Raw genomic sequence first — 16,696 nt, forward strand, 5'->3', positions numbered from 1 at the left:
GTGCGAAAAAGCGAAGCCATTTTGTTTCCTGTTGAGATTTTCCCTTCGCAGTTGATTGTCAAAAATACTCTACCAATGCTACACTTGATCGAATTTCATCACAGAATCACGCAGTCAATCAACCTACTAGATGTGATGGTCGCCGATCATGTTCTTGCTAGACGGATGCGGCGATAGCCTTTCAACTCGATGGCTCCAGGTTTTGACAAGGATGGAGCAATACGTCTGTCCTTTCGGAAGACGGACATCACAAGTTCCTGGCCAACCTCACCGGCCAGATTGTTCAGATAATTGTTTGCAGTGACGGACATGCATTCGACAAGATCGCACCTCGAGCTCGTCCCAGGACGCCAAAGCCCACCCCGGTCGGCACAGGTCGGCAAAGACGGGCGGTTCAGAACGGCGGTCGCCGGTGGAGACGCCCAGTAGCACGGCCGGTGCGTTGGTGCCGGGACCGTTGCCAAAGACGACAATCAGCTCGCCCCTCAGATCTTCGCTGCACAGGCACGACACTTGCATAACCTGTTCCTGCTCGGGGCACGAGCGGGTGGTAGGAGACTTTTCGAGCGATATCAAGGGCCAGTCGTCCTCGCCGGCTTCCGGAGGGTCTCGGCTTGGGAGAGGGCCGACCCCGGCGTTGTCGGCCGAATAGCCACAGATTGTCATTTTTTTTTCTTCCTGAGGATGTTCAACCTGAGCTTAAAGTCGCCTGGTATGGGTAGTTTCCCGGATCATAAGGCGGATCACCTTGGGGATGGAGTTGAAGAGGTGCGATTATATTGTAGGCTTGGTCATTTTGGCTTTTTTTTTTTGTGGAAATCCAAATCCAGGATGGCTTAGGGTATGGCAGAACAGGTGGCTAAAGTAAGAAATATGGGCTGGATGAGGGAAGGGTTTTGATACGTTTTGTTTAATATTCCAAAAAGCCACGAGCTTTTGTGTTTCGAGTTAAAATCCAGACCACATGTTGTAGGATATACTTCACATATGTAATGGTTCATAGCTGTGATTCCTACTTGTCTTTCTTTCGGGGCCGTGATTCAAAGATTGCATTGAGTTCAAAGTAAAAAAGAAAATAAAAAAAGAATTCGATGCAACGCACTTTGTCGATTCCATTGCACTATTAATGAGGCAACATACCTAGTCACATGAAACTGAATTTTTGCCGATAGCTCCTCCATTTATGCACCTAGTCTCCATGATATTGACCCTCATCTGTCCTGAGACCTGATAAACCAAGCCCTACCAAGCGAAGCTATTCCCACCCTGTCGACCGGACCAAGAGCCCGGGTTTGACAACAATACCATTCGACAGTATGCCCAACACCCCCTCGCTCTTCAACGCCGCCCCCTGGTGACCCTGCGGCCAGCAAGCCGCCATCCAACTCTTCAACTTGGAGGCATCAAGCATCTGGTTGAGCTGCGGCGTCTTTGGTGGGGATATCGTCCACGACACGGGCGGTGACGGGTATGGTGATATGGGCCGGGATATAGGCGATGATATCAGCGATGATGTTAGTGATGATACGGACGACGTGTCTTCGCAGTCGTCATCCTCATCTTCATCGTCGTGCCACCCCCGAAAGCCTTGGTCAGACCATATGCTCCGGTCAAATACAACGTGAAGTTCTTGAATCGGCAGCAGCGCCAGGATCCCGCAGACGACGTGCTGCATGTGTGGATATTCGGGCGAGAACATACCGAACGGCAGCGCTAATTTCGTCACCTCGGAGAGGTACGTCCGACGCTGCCCCTGGATGACCTCGAAGAGGTGCGTCCGAGACCTGTCCTCCCAGGCCTTCCGGCTGGCCTTCCTCCGGTGGTACCGGGCCGGAGCGGCGCCCATGTCAAGGTACAAGATGTCCATGTTTGGCAGGAATGGCCGCAGTGTGGCCGGGGGCTGGTTATAGTGGTAGCCCTGCTTCTTGTCTTTTTCCTCTTGCTGCTGCTGCTGCTGCTGTTTCTGCCGCCATTCTTTTTTCCGTTCACGTCTCTTTTTCGTACGTCTCCGCTTCAGAGCATCGAGTATTATAGATCGAGACTGCCTGCATACGTGTAGGCCGGCGGGGAAGGGCTCTCGGACCTGCGGCCACTCGTCCAGGTCGAAAGAGCTCCGTGGACAAGGCTTCTCGGAACACAGGGTGCTGGTATGCTCCCATGGCTGGTTCGGGAAGAAGCCACAATCGTCCGTCATGATGAAGTGTACTTTGGGGGTATGCGGGGGGATGGTTTCCAACCAAATCAAACGTCGAAGTTCAACCGGTAGGTGATGATAGGTGGGCATCTGGTTTTGAACGCCGGCTATGTCATCGATGTTTTGAACCGCGATGGGATCACTTGACTTGCGCTTGAGAATATGGAAAGATGATATCTCGAAATAATGGTATAGACAGGGCAAGCATCACCCCTTTTATACACCAAAAAAAGATCTCGAGATTGCCACAAAGGTTGGAGAGGCTGCATATGCAGTTGCAGTAGAGAAAATTGGGGTTTCTGACGGACGCATGTTGATGTGAGGCTTGATATTGCGTCAAAAGGATCAGGTCTGCCACTCAATCATATGTCGCTTGGGATCTGTTGACAGGTCTAGTGGCTTGGTTGTATGAGACGGGTCTCTTTGGGGGCTATAGACTTTACAATCCCCACGTATCTAGGCCCGATATTCGTGAATGAGGGAGCAAACAACTGAGTTCGTTTTGTTTACTATCCTTTTCTCGATGTCTCAAGCCCCGAGTGAAGCTTTTTTACAATTTGATAAATACATGTTGGCTGCCTAGTGTTTGCGGCTTAAATAAATCGGGTTGCCGGGCGACATCGCCGGTGGACTATCCTGTTGCTCTCATGACCATAAGTGATTCGCCATCTTTAATAAATTGGCAGTTTAACTTCAAATTTTTCTTTTTTACTTGGGCGAGCTGGTTGGTGGTTGGCCAACCAGAGGCCGCGTTAGGTGACATTTTTGTGTCGATCTGGCGTCCATGTATGCTGGATATCAACTGCGCTTTGCTATTTGCTGAGAATATGTGCCTCCGATGCAATAGTTCATATTATGTCGCTGATGTTGGCTGCGGTCGTCTGGAGGGGATGGTGAAGAGTCAAGGCTGAAGTCAGGAATAAATATACTCGTGGTAAGGCGCCGTTCGATGATAGCGCGATAGGAAAACAACAGAAATCCTAGATGTTTGTTTATTGGTCAAGTCCCTATTCAATGCCTTAGAAGAATGGCAGCGCCGGTTGCCCGGGCCAGTAGCCTGTACGAGGTGTGCAATTTGTATTTTGTGTTCTTAAAAAAAAAGTATTTCTGGGTGGCGAAGCAAGATGCATATGCATGCATAGGAATGTGAATAGGGGCTTGACTACCATCTCTGTTGGCCGGCATACAACTCGGCCGAGGCAGATTTTTGGTAAACTCTACAATGCCAATTCAAGGTAAAGCCTTTCCACGCATCCGGCCACACGGTGAGAGTGAGAGCTTGACTATTGACTTTCCCATCAAATCTTGGAAGCAGGTAAATGTTAATGGCGCATTGTTGACCGCAGAGCCATGCATGTGTCCTGAAGCTTCACATGCTTGCTAGCCACACACATAAACTGTGCAAATTGGAGGCCTCTTTCTTTGAAATAAGTATAAATATATGGGCGTGATTCGCGTCAAGTCCTAGATTCTTGTTCTTCTTCCGCGCCGCTGACTCTGAAGTCGTACATATCTTCTCGTATGATATCGATTATCAACGAAACTGAAACAGCTGAATCGAGATTTCCGGAGATAGACTTACATCTGTTCACTCTCCCAAAAACCCTGGCCCTGTTTAGCTGTTAGGTTCTGGATCTGTAGAGGGAGGCGCCAATGCTCCGGGGTTGGTCCACAGATGATGTACACTTTTTCTCAGACCACTCTGTACCACGCAGTGATATTAAATGAGTCAATTTCCGGCCCGACTTCTTAGATGAGTGTATACCAGTGGAGAGACCCCCACGTGGTGGATGCGTCTACAATATAAAAACTCTTCATCACAGTACCAAGGCATACGTGATAAGCCCTGACGATCCAGTTTCATGACACCAAGTCAAAAATCATGCACTTTGTACTAGGGTAAGGGGCACAGAACCTTATTAATTTCCAAATTGAGCCGCAAAGGCCCGACTCCAGGGCCAAAATGAGCAGACTGATCCTGTATGTCGGGCGCACCACGCCGCGAGGTAGTTGTAGACTAAATCCATCACAAGCCTTCCCTCTTTGTCCATGTTTATATAGTTATGAAGATAGTTCTTTGTCCTAAATATCACGGTCCCCTTCAGATGTACGGCTCTGTTGCAAAGCTGGGACAGATTGAGCGTTCCCCAGATGCTATCTGGTACGGGGCAGCCTCAAGGGTTAGATGTTAATGGTATATTGATCAAGGAATGCGGTCGCTTCGATAGAATTTTCCGCAGGAAAGTCGAAAGAGACAAATGCCCAAGGTTAGTTTCGGACCAGGTTGGCCAGCTGTCAGAGTCCAGTACGACAGAAGGCCTTTCGGGTTCATGAGAAGGGTCTGTATTTGAACTTCCGCTGTTTGATCACCATCCTCCCGTGCAGCAGATAATCCACGTGCAAGCAAGAGCTTCGACCATGCGGCCTGATGACACATCCAGGACTGCGGCGCGGATCGAACCCAAATAACAAGTGTATAGTCGTTTCGCTCATGCGCTTCAGGGTCATTATCTGGTCTTGTCGCTTCTCCAGATCAAGTGGAAGGTGTTTGCTTATGTTGACGACCTCCTTGCGGAGTCCATATAAGATCAACGGCAGGACATAAGATATCTACACGGGCATTTCAGGTTCTCGCCAGGTCCTGATAATAGCACTCAGCGGGACAGTCATAATCAAGAAGAGTTTGGTGAGCAGAAAAACCATTTTTTGCCCATAAGGGACAGTGTAGATAAATGTTTCCCGAGCCTCACCGCTATCAGCAGCTGCGCCATCATTGGGTTTACCAAGGTCCATTTGCCATTCTGGGCCATCGAGACGGAATTTCTCCGTGATGGCGTTAGCAAATAAATCCATAGCACTAGATATCAGCTTGAAGCCTGTGTTACGGCCATTGTAAAGCGTAGCCAGCAACCAGGAGGGATCGCAGTAGGGCTTGATACTGTTCATATAAACCCTGCCACTATAGTACCATTCGCCGTTGAGCAAGGCGCTGGCATGCTGCACTACAGTTTGTGTGAAAATTCCATTTGATCACGTATTCACATTCCTTAGGAGCTTCTACCCACTCAAGTTCCTCTGAGTAGGCTTTACATGGCATGTGAAACGTTGTAAAAGATTCTGCCTGGAATCCGGGATGTAAAGGCCAGAGTATCCGCCGTATAAGTGGTCTTGTCTTTAGAGAGGCGGGAGGGAATTTGTACGGCCGTATAACTGTCATGGACGCTATTTGAAAAGCGGTGTTTACAATCTGGCGTCATGGTAATGCTGGAGGCATGGATATGGCTTTGCAACGACCGAGTCTTTACTCAACGGATTGACGAATCCGTTAGTTGCCTTGAAAGCAGGTGGTAAATTTTACGCCTGGCCGTTCGAGCCCGTCGCCACCATACCGGATCTTCAAACTGTGCTTTTAGCACTGGAACAGCGGGCTCGTCTTCCTGGCTTTTCAAGAGGGATTCCCTGGTATTGATGGTCTGCTGCAACGCGAGTCACATCTCTAAACTGGCCAAGGTAAGTAGCGAAGCTGATCAAACTGCGGCGCCGGCTGGGCTGGCGAACTCTCGCCAACCTCTGCGGAAAGTTGCTCTAGCGAGCTGAAGGCATCGCGATATGCCGTGTAGACCTTGGGTAAAGCTGTGCGGATTGTGCTGGGCGTGGCGCTGAACGGTTACGCGGCCGGAACCATGACCAGTAGCTTGGCCCAGCGATGTGGTGATGATAACCATTATCAGAGAACGCACCGCCACCGTTATGAAGGCGATGATGGTGCTTAGGATTTGTTCCCTGTTTTCCAGCTCTGACATGCCACGGATACCAATACTGAAGAATACCATTTCCGGGGTTGGGAGGACGCAGGAAACCAACCTTGATAACTGGTTGGTGTCATTCTAGACTTCAAGATGTATATACTATCAGGCCCACCACGAGGACAGCGTTGGAGATTTCTAATATCCATATGCGTATCATCCGATCTCTCTTCTTACCTGCTTGGGTGCCGCCAGGCTAACAAGTCATGTCCAAGGTCCGATTGGTCTCACGTGTCGACGTGACTGTCACCTGAAGCGGGTTTCAAGGTCTACAGAGTAAAGCTCGAGTCCAGTTGGTTTTGTAGTTAGTGGCACATCCGAATGGCGGTAATCCGTTATGTTTACCTTGGACTGAGATGGAAACTTAAATATGCACTAATTACTAAGGTTGGATATCTCTCACGATGTAGCCTAAAACGATATTATAGTGGTGGGTACCTACCTGTGTATCATATCACAAACTTTCAGAGTCACACTAGGACTTGGCTGCGAAGTCTGTCGTCCCAACTAATTACAACTTTTCCCATCTCGACAGAGGGTAATTTTCCACTTGCTTAGACCCTGAAATGCGCATCACGGTTGTGTTTGAGTGCAATGCCAAACTCACAGCCGCATCATAACGCAGTGAAGCCGGTAACCCATGCAGACTTTGTGACTGTGTATTTACTGGCTCCACTGGTCGGTGTTATTATGTCACATATCCATGCAACAAGTGTGTGTGCAGTCTGACCGCAACGCGCGCAAGCATGTTTCTTGAGCCCATTTGTCATTCACAATTTTCGAAGGCCGCCTGCATGAAATAAGCTCCGGTGTATCATAGCTTGACCGCATTTGGCTGTATTGGCATAGAAAAACGGCACAATGCATCTGAGGCATCTTACGTTGCTGCTCTCCAAATATACTTCGGCTTAGCCTTTCCCAAGGTACACACTCCTTATATTGTCTCCACGCTTGTTTCCTTCGATTTGGTGACCGGAAACGTAGGGTGATTACATAGTAGCTTCATTTACAAACTGCAGTACACGACCGCCAGGTTTTTGAGCCCGGCAATTAATCTACCGTATGCCTGAACTTGAGGTGCTGGTTGAAGTAGCAATCCGAGCGGTTGCTTGAAGAAACTCGGACGGCAACATGATCGAATCGAGATTGCTGCGGCTCAAGATCACACTTCTATTGCCGGAAAGTTGCAATCATAAACCTTCTAGACAGAGTTTGGTAATAATATCGCAAGTGATTCATCATGTGCTACAAGTGATTTAGTAACAGAACGGAATGTTGTCCAATTTTGGAAATATGGGTAAACATGAGGTCTCATCTTGCTGCTGCTAGGAATAAAAAATGGAACGAGGGGTATGGAGGAGAAAAAAAAAGTGTAGATCACCAACCTTGGTACACTGCCACAGGGTTTACATGACATCTATGTTCCTGAAACCGCCAAACCAAGTAGCTACTTTTCCTGCCGACTCGAGCAGGCCCGATATCGAGATCTAGGTGCCGAGTTATAAGAAAGTTTACTTCATTCGAATAAGCGAAGAACAAAACAGCCGCGGGTACCCCTGATCAACAGTAAAAGCAGTACGCGGTGGAGCGTTTCCCCGATCGCCCACCCGGTTTCGGTAACAAAGGGATCCAGATTGGCGGAGCCTCCACCGAAAATAGCCAAAGAAGCCTTTGTTTTCTACATTTCCGTGCGGGAGAAAAAACCTTAGTTCGTCCTGATGCTTTTAACCGTCGCTGGTACTTTCGTCCAATATTTTGAGACGATAAATCTTTGAATATCTTGATGCATCCCGATATAAATAATAGTTGCACATTTTACATTGCCCCCTCCGACAAAACATCACAAATCTGACCCGTATACCAATGGTATATATAGTAGATAAGGCGGCTGTGTTTATCCTTCGATACCTTCCAAGGCATTAACTACAGAGGATTAGTCGCATTGGACCTAATTGTCAAGCTTGAACGCGATTTTTTTGTTATAAAAAAAAAAAAAAAAAAAAAAAAAAAAAAAAAAACAAACTCTCCGAAAGCATAAAAACAAAGAGTAAATCCTACAAATATTTTATGACAAATAAATGACTGTTTACTATGGTACACGGACTTCAAGGTAATGGATTATCATCCGAGGTATACATGGTATATCCTATATTCCCGAGTCAGCCTTCACCGAAAGCGCATGTCTGACGCGTGTTATTAAAGTCTAAAGACGAGGTCAGGCAATGGGTAGCTTGCTTCACGAGCTTACGTAGACGTAGTAGATTTATGCAATATACTTCACATTGACACCAGTCTAAGTAAGGATCGAGACCAGTTGACACAACTACTACTGTATAATTCTACCGAGTAATGTATATTCCAAATGAAAGTTGCGGAGAAGTGACGGTGGAAAAGAAGCCTTCTTACCACAGAAGCTTTCTGTCTCGCCACTTGAGATAGCAGCTATTGTCTGGTCTGGACGGTATACCAGTACGACGCAGGTAGAACCTGTGTGTTCGGCAAGTGGAGAACTTCACCTCGTACATTTACGAAATGGGCACAGCTCTGAAACGATCCGTGGGGCGGTGGCTGGCTGGCTCGAGCTTTTGACACCAAGGTAGGTAGTCAAGTAGTAAGTTGCTAACCCCAGCTTGGCTGGCGCGCTTGGCTCGCTAGTGGGGATTCCACGCGACGTAGTACGTGGAGGGTCTCCATGACAGCGACTTTTTGTCTCATATCATGCAGCGCGGCCACTGCGCTCTTCCCACAAAAAAGTCCCGTCTGGAAAGCTCGATCCGGGGTGCAGATTAGCATGCATACAAGAGATATAAAAAGAAGATTGCAGCAAGTATGGCGTCTTTTTGCTAATGATAAATCAACTTTTTTGAAGTGTATTTCTGCAGAGTAGAAATGTCATCGGTCCTTAGTTATGTTGTCAAAGAAAAAATAATTAAGCCAAAAAAAAGTGAAAGTTGAGCCGAAAGGATGTCATGTTTTCAGTGGCGCAAAAACCGGATCAGGGGGGACACAGACTCAGAGGGGAGGAAAAAGGCTTGGAAGGGTCTGGAATGGATAATTGATGGCGTGGGATTTGGAGGTGGGGCAATCTTTTTCTTCCTTTTTTTTTTTCTTTTTTTTTTTCTTCGCTGATCAAGGACATTGCGGCACGGACATTGCAGTTGAATCGTCTTATCAGGTTAATAATGCATAGCTGACATTTGCAGTTACACCGTGGTTTTACAAACACGATGATCTAACTACCTAACAAAGTATTGATTTGTCTCTCGAGAACTTTATTATAGTAAGCCCAGGTTCTACCCTGACCTATCAGTTAGAAACCGTCCGTCCATGTGCGCAGATCGAACTGTTGCGTTTGTGAGCTTACCTTACAGTACGGTAGTAGGTAAGATAGGTATCTATGGGAGCTAAGGTCCCGCAGATACCTAGGAAGGTACTGTACAGTACTGTTCTGGATCTGGAGGTACGGATTACGGAGTAGCTTAGAGTGCGCGGCACGACCCACACATCCCGTCTTTGCATTTGGCCGTCCGACTGGAAAGGAAATTTTCATCTTGTCAAGGGCTCGAGTCTGAGTTTGGGTTCCGCTGGCCTGTCAGCTTACCCCTGGTTCTGTTGCCTCCCACATACCTGCAGCAGGGGTTAGCCACTAAGGGTGAATGACAGTACTGGTACAGCAGTAGCTCCATTCACTGCCGACAAAGAAAAATAAAAACATTCTCAACCGATATAATTCAACGGCGAGAAAAAGTTTCAACGTGCATCTAAACGAATATATTGACATATGCTTACTTTCAAAAGGCATCAATTACACAAACATACAATCTCGATTACGATCATGAGGCCTGGATGAGATTAGGAAAGTCAACATGAGCTGACAACTAAATTGAGACCAAAATTGAACTTTGTGGCGGGGAAGGGAGGACGATCTGTCACGTGATGGCATCAGGACATTTGGTTGGGCTGGGCTCCCTTGGCGAGCAAATCATGGAGGCCAACCCCCGTTTCAGTCCATCTGCTTCTGTTCTCTGCAACCCTTTTGAATTTGAACACTCCCCCGACCATCCCGCCAACCCTACCTCCTTACTAGGTACCTTGGGCCCTTTTTATCTGTTGTAATTTCATCGAAACTACTTATCATTCTTATTCGCCTCCCTGATTTCAAATATTCCCGTACAGGAACTTCCTTTCTAAATAGCCATCATTGACAAACGAAACTGTCTGATCGTCCGTCACCTTACGTTGGGAAATACCTGATCGATCCATTCGAGTCGTGCAACTTCGCACAGTCTACCTCTTAAAACCGTAGCTCCCACGCCACAAAATCCAACAGCCCGCCAACCCACCATTTTCGACCGACAACTCATTCTTGTCGTCCCATTCAATCAACAAACAGTGGCCGATGTTCCTTCGCCGGCTGGGGCCTGCCAAATGTCTTCCAACTGAAATTCCCCAGGTCTCCGGCTCCGCCTTGTCCTGCTCAAGATGATGCGGCGTCCGCCTGGACCCGTTACCCACCAGCAGCGAAAGCTTTTGATTGCCTTTGCGGCCATTTTACTCCCATGGCTCGCCCTTGTTGACGCTCAGCAGCAGCAACAACAAGCAGCAGTACCGAGTCTCGATAGCCACGCCCTTCATGGCCACAAGCTCGACACCCGTACGATCGATACCGACATTCACATCGGAACCCCTCGACGAGGTGAAGAAAAGGCCAGTCGTAGCGATGAAGGCCCTCGACGCCGGCACGAATCTCCCCGACAGCGGGGTGAAGAGATGGCGCAGCGCCACCCAAATTCCGCTGCTACCATTACCCGTGGAATTATCGAGACGGTAAAACGCAAGAACACAGACATCAACACACGTATACCCAACAAGCATGACACCTTACTCATTCCAGATGAGCGCGCCCTTGCTACTGTAGCTCTGGACCAGCTGTCCGTTCGAGCACCAGAACCCTTCAGAGACGATCTCAGCTCCATCAAGGCTGGGCTCGCTACGCCGCATGTTGCGCGGTCTCTGGACGACTGGGAAGTTGAAGATTTTGTCATTATGGCGACCGTCGATGGAGATTTATATGCCTGCGACCGTCACACTGGTCGTGAGATTTGGCATCACAAGATGGACAGCCCCATGGTCGAGGTCACTCTCCACCGGTCCAATGTGTCCGTTCTCGATTCCGATTATTCGGAGATAGATCATTACCTTTGGATCGTCGAGCCTACGCAAGATGGCCAGCTCTACTTTTACATACCCAACCGAGGTCTGGTTCCTGCCGCCCTCACCATTAAGCAATTGGTCGATGAGCCTTTCCAGGGCAAGAATCCCGACGTCTACTACGCCGGAGACAAGAACTCGGCCATGCTCACACTTGACGTACGAACGGGGAAAACGGTCAAGTACATTGGCTCCCGCAAGAATCACATTGAGACGAAAGATAGTTGTATCCGTAGGGACAACTTCATGGTAAGCCCTGACGGCAATGAAGAGTGCGGCAACAGTGGCACCATCACAATTGCTCGCACTGAGTACACCGTCAGCATAAGCAACTCTGAAGGGTTGCCGATTGCCACCATTCACTATTGGGAATGGAAGCCCAATCACTACGACATGGACCTGGTCGGCCAGTACAGGTCGACCATGGACAACCAATACATTGCTACTGGTGCGAATGGCGTGGCTTATGGGTTCGATCACACTCGTGCGCCTGGGAATCAGCAAAGGTTCCGACACACCTTCAGCTCCCCTGTCGCGCGCGTGTTTGACGTCATGAGACCTCGTGGTGCCCCCGCCGGCAGTAGCCCAGACCTCAAGATACTGCCTCAGCCACCTATGCCTTTCAGCGATCAGGCTGATCTTGACAGACGCCGTAGCAAGGTCTATCTAAACCGGACCGAAACGGGCGGTTGGTACGCCTTGGGCGGCGTTTACTATCCGCTCACGGAGCAATCAAGTGAGGCAGTTGCCAGCAAGCATCGCGATGCCATTGAGGAGGATATTTGGGAACGTATGGATGACAACATCCTCGACAAGCTCCTGATCGGGACACACAGCCTCAGTGGGATGCCGCATGATGGTCGTGGTGATGGCAAAACAGGATCAAGCTTTCAGACTCTTCCCGGTCACCAACCCGACCCTGTCCCTGATGAGCAGACCGCCAGCACTTCCATCTTGCCGCAGTTTCCACGCATCCCCTCTGGGAATACTACTGAAATGATCGAGAAGGTGCGGAGCCTGCCTGTCACAGTTGCCGATCTCGCCGGCGCTCTTTTCACCAATCCGCTCTTCATTATACTCGGATTTTTCGCCTTGCTCTACAAGCAGGATGACATGAGGAAGTTGTACAAGGAGTGGAAGGCAACCAAGGTCGGGCCCGAGTCTGGCCGAAAATCCATAGAGTTTCCGCTTGCACCCTCAAAGCTCGAAAAGAAGCTTGCCGACAGTACCGAGGTAGAAGTATCGGACAGGACAAAAGAAGATGAGAAACCTGCCTCGACCATTGACTCCACCACCTTGGCTGACCCGGCTGTCCCTCAATCCGAAGCAGACCCGGCAGTGACCGCGGGTGTCGTAACACCTAAAGCTCGGGAGCTTCCAACAAACCCGGAAACATCAGGCAGCGGAGATGAAAGATCAGTAAGGACTGCTGACGCTGACAAACAAGATGGTACATCCCAGGCGGGCCCCAGCGTCAGGTTTGACATGACTCCGGAGTCCGTGAACAAGACCGGCGAGACTTCTACTGGTGAATCTGTCGATGGGGCTACCGCGAATGGCACCCCGAGCCCAGTGAAGAAGAAGGCACACAGAGGAAGGCGGGGAGGGACCAAGCATCGGAAGAAGAAGCGCGAAGGATCTGTCTCTCGGGACGACGACCCTCCCCAGGCATCCGTCAGTGAGATCGTGGATAAAGCCAAGCAACTTGGTGACGCACCACGTCGAATCGAGCCTGATTTGCGTACCATTATCGACAATGTGCAGGATCTCACAGGCCCTATCTACAAGATGGGCAGCCTCGAGGTTAACGAGGACCAGCAGCTCGGCACAGGCAGTAACGGAACCGTTGTCTTTGCCGGAAAGTGGGATGGTCGTGACGTGGCAGTGAAGAGGATGCTCATCCAGTTCTATGACATAGCTTCTCAGGAAACCAGGTTGCTGAGGGAGAGTGATGATCACCCTAATGGTAGGTTCAGATTGTTCGCATGGCGCCGGTGTGCACTGTTATACTAACCTGTTGGGCAGTGATTCGATACTATGCGCAACAATCGCGCGACGCTTTCTTGTACATCGCTCTTGAGCTTTGTCAGGCATCTCTCGCCGAAGTGATCGAGAAGCCTGCTTATTTCAAGAATCTGGCTCAAGCTGGTGAAAAAGATCTCCCCAACGTACTTTACCAGATCACGAATGGTCTCAGCCATCTGCACTCACTCCGCATCGTTCACCGAGACCTCAAACCTCAAAACATTTTGGTGAACATGGGCAAGGATGGAAAGCCACGATTGCTAGTATCCGACTTTGGTTTGTGTAAGAAACTTGAGGGTGGCCAAAGTTCGTTCGGCGCGACGACGGCACACGCTGCCGGTACGACAGGATGGAGAGCTCCGGAGCTACTTCTTGATGATGACGCCCGTGACAACACAGCGACTATGGTGGATGCGAGCATGTCTTCGGCTCATAGCGGCTCAGGAAGCGTACAAGGATCAAGCGATGTGCCTAACAGACGGGCCACGCGTGCTATCGACATCTTTAGTCTTGGACTTGTATTCTTCTACGTCCTCACCAAAGGCTCTCACCCATACGATCGTGGTGATAGGTACATGAGAGAGGTCAACATCCGCAAGGGATCTTTTGATCTTTCTAGGTTGGAGGTCCTGGGCGACTACGCGATGGAAGCGAGGGATATTGTGGAACGTATGTTGAGTTTCGAGCCCAGCGAGAGACCGACAGCTCGTGACGTGATGCGGCACCCATTCTTCTGGTCTGCGAAGAAGAGACTGGCGTTCCTTTGCGATGTTTCGGACCATTTCGAAAAGGAACCCCGTGATCCGCCAAGCTGGCCTCTCCAGATATTGGAAGAGGCTGCACCCGACGTCATCACCTCTGGGGATTTCCTTCGGCAGTTACCTAGGGAGTTTGTCGATTCTTTAGGAAAGCAACGGAAGTACACGGGATCGAGAATGTTGGATCTGCTAAGGGCGCTCCGCAACAAGAAGAACCACTACGAGGATATGCCTGAGTCGTTGAAGAAGACGGTTGGACCCCTACCAGAAGGTTACCTGAGTTTCTGGACACGGCGGTTCGATACGCTTCTCATCAACTGTTGGAGGATTGTGATTGACTGTGGATGGGATGAAACGGATCGATTCCGAGATTATTATGATCTCCCGGCGACTTGATTGTATTTGTACCGTGGGTGCTTTGGAGCTGGCGAACTGTCAATTGAAAATGGTGGGCTAGGAAGGGACAGAGCGGTTAAGCAACTCCTAAATAGCGGTCAGTATTTATCCCTCGCTTGATTGGCTTAGTCGAAAAGCAAAGTTGAATGTCTTGTCAGTCTTGTCGGTTTGCGTCAGCCTTTGGTGATGATTGTCTAGAAGACTTTCTATTGGTTTCCTGGTGAAGATGGATGTCCGTGGTAGCTCCACACGAGCAACTGCAAGCAAGCATCAAGCAATGACGAATCTACTGATTGTAGTCGGACCGCATAGATGGGGAAGACGTAACCCCATGGTTCGGACTCTGATCCCGCAGGCGTTTGGCTGTAATCAGCCTCGACACTTGGCCGTGGTAAATACGTGGCCTAGCAACACGAGGCGGGGTGATGGGCGAGGCCCGTGCCTGGAGAAAAAAGTGCAGGAAACAAAACTGTCAACGGCATGTTTTGGGATAGGGAACAGCGCTAGGTGCTAGTCGAGATATTACTTATTTCCGGAAGGGGAAAGAAAAATAGTCCACGGGAGGGATCAACTAATAATTTCTTTTCCGAGCTAAAAAAGATTAGTGCTGTTTCGAATCCGAGCCTGCCTCGTGTGCGGTCCCTCTCTACTCTATAGCAACTCGATTTCCTCAGCCTTTTGTTTTCTCTTTGCTTAACCCGTGATGGTCCTGTTCAACATCGCCAACAGGGACTCTGGACTGGAAGCGAGCGTACACAAGGGCGGGCCGTATCGGACAAACATAACGAGGCTGTTGTGGGAAATCGAAACTGGGGAAGGGATATACGCAAAGTGAAACAACCATGGGGTCATCACCGCTCGACCCGGTCTCATATTTCGACGATTGGTTCTTCACCACGTTCCAATCCACTCCGTCCTGCCCGGGGTTCGGCTCGAACTATTGTCCAGCACCGGAAAAGGCATGCGCGAAGGACCCCAACACGGGCCGGCGGTACTGCTGCGATGGGCCCAAGAAGGACAGCAGCGTGTGCTGGACGCTCCCGACGGACTGCAAGTCGGATGGTAGCACAATCAAGTGCGGCGGCAACAACAACAACAGCAAACGCGACGACAGTGGCGATGGGTCCTGGTGCTGCCTCGCAGGGACCGAAAAGTGCACAGAGACCAAGGGCCAGATCAACATCTGCTGGAGCAGCCGGTGGGACCCGCTCAACAACGTTACAGAGGGGGAATTGGCCACGGTTTACAGCAGCCTGAGCTCGGCGCAGCCGTCGGCCACGTCGCTCAGATTCGACGTGGCTGCCATGGTCAGCACGACGGCGACGGCAGACGCCACCGCGGGGAGAGCTATCGACCCGTCCCTTGCCACGACCACCGGACCAGGCGGCCCTAACAGACCCACCGGCCCGCCCGACGGGTTCGGTTTCAGAAACGGCGCGGGGACGAACCAAAACGAGCTCAGCGGGGGTGCGATCGCGGGCATCGTCATCGGGGTGCTCGCGGGCGTGGCCATGATCGTGGCCGCTGCCGTCTTGTTCGTCAGGCGGCAGCACCAAAAGGATCACGTATGCTCTCCGGAAGCAGCAGTGGCGACGACGGCAGCGGCGGCGGTGGTGCCGGGCAAGGATGGGGCTAGACACGTGGTGGCAAAGGATGCGACGTCGAGCGGCTCGGAGGCCGGGCCGGCCGAGATGGAATCAGCGCAAATGCACAACGTCTCGCCGGACCGGGGGACGAGCGGCGAAGGGTACGGGGCAGCCGCCGTTGGACGTGGGGCTGGGAACGGGCGGGAGGATGAGAACGTGGGATTTCAAACAGCGGCTCATGAGCTGCCGCCAGAGAACCAGCAGCCTGCCGAACTGCATGGCGATTCGATACCAAGAGTGATGCACGAGATGGCAGCAGAAGAAAATCAGACCAGGAAGTCATTATCTTGACTGTCAAAAGCTACGGTTAGGGCGGGGAATGAATTGCGCCGGTTTGGAGGGGGGACATTTTCGATGGTGTACGTGTTTGTTTGAGTGGGGGAGTTTTCATTTACCTACCTAGGTAGGTACCTACCTAGGTAAACTTACCTAAATTACCTTAGGTACCTCTAATCTTTGCCGCAGGTTTTGACAAGCGTGATGGCTGCATAAGACAAGCTAGGTGGTTTTTATACGGTAGGCACCTGCCTTAGTTTTACGTTTGGGCTAATGCAAATGTTGGAAGGAGTATGAAAGGGGAAGGGACAGACACGAGCTGCATGCAGGCAGGCTTTGATGGTTGTTGTATCTTTGGTTCCCCCACTTCCCTGAACGTGCGGC

The 16,696-nt window shown here is 50.2% G+C and overlaps 5 protein-coding genes across 5 annotated transcripts; 2 read left to right on the plus strand and 3 right to left on the minus strand.

The window, feature by feature from the left end:
- Positions 1–267: 267 nt before the first annotated feature.
- Positions 268–666, minus strand: PgNI_05240 (uncharacterized protein; the record flags this gene model as incomplete). Its single annotated transcript, XM_031125274.1, has 1 exon — positions 268–666. The coding sequence occupies one exon, from the start codon at positions 664–666 to the stop codon at positions 268–270; it is 399 nt and encodes a 132-aa protein (XP_030983001.1).
- Positions 667–1,255: 589 nt separating this feature from the next.
- PgNI_05241 (uncharacterized protein) lies at positions 1,256–2,194 on the minus strand (the record flags this gene model as incomplete). Its single annotated transcript, XM_031125275.1, has 1 exon — positions 1,256–2,194. One exon carries the CDS (start codon positions 2,192–2,194, stop codon positions 1,256–1,258), a length of 939 nt encoding a protein of 312 aa, XP_030983002.1.
- Positions 2,195–5,721: 3,527 nt separating this feature from the next.
- PgNI_05242 (uncharacterized protein) lies at positions 5,722–6,027 on the minus strand (the record flags this gene model as incomplete). The annotated part of the gene is made up of 1 exon (XM_031125276.1): positions 5,722–6,027. The coding sequence occupies one exon, from the start codon at positions 6,025–6,027 to the stop codon at positions 5,722–5,724; it is 306 nt and encodes a 101-aa protein (XP_030983059.1).
- Positions 6,028–10,060: 4,033 nt separating this feature from the next.
- On the plus strand, positions 10,061–14,544 carry PgNI_05243 (uncharacterized protein). Its single transcript, XM_031125277.1, has 2 exons — positions 10,061–13,177; positions 13,237–14,544. Exons 1-2 carry the CDS (start codon positions 10,483–10,485, stop codon positions 14,388–14,390), a joined length of 3,849 nt encoding a protein of 1,282 aa, XP_030983000.1. The 5' UTR covers positions 10,061–10,482; the 3' UTR covers positions 14,391–14,544.
- Positions 14,545–15,232: 688 nt separating this feature from the next.
- Positions 15,233–16,327, plus strand: PgNI_05244 (uncharacterized protein; the record flags this gene model as incomplete). Its single annotated transcript, XM_031125278.1, has 1 exon — positions 15,233–16,327. The coding sequence occupies one exon, from the start codon at positions 15,233–15,235 to the stop codon at positions 16,325–16,327; it is 1,095 nt and encodes a 364-aa protein (XP_030983005.1).
- Positions 16,328–16,696: the final 369 nt, after the last annotated feature.

Source organism: Pyricularia grisea, chromosome I (genome assembly GCF_004355905.1).
Source record: "Pyricularia grisea strain NI907 chromosome I, whole genome shotgun sequence".
NCBI lineage: Eukaryota > Fungi > Ascomycota > Sordariomycetes > Magnaporthales > Pyriculariaceae > Pyricularia > Pyricularia grisea.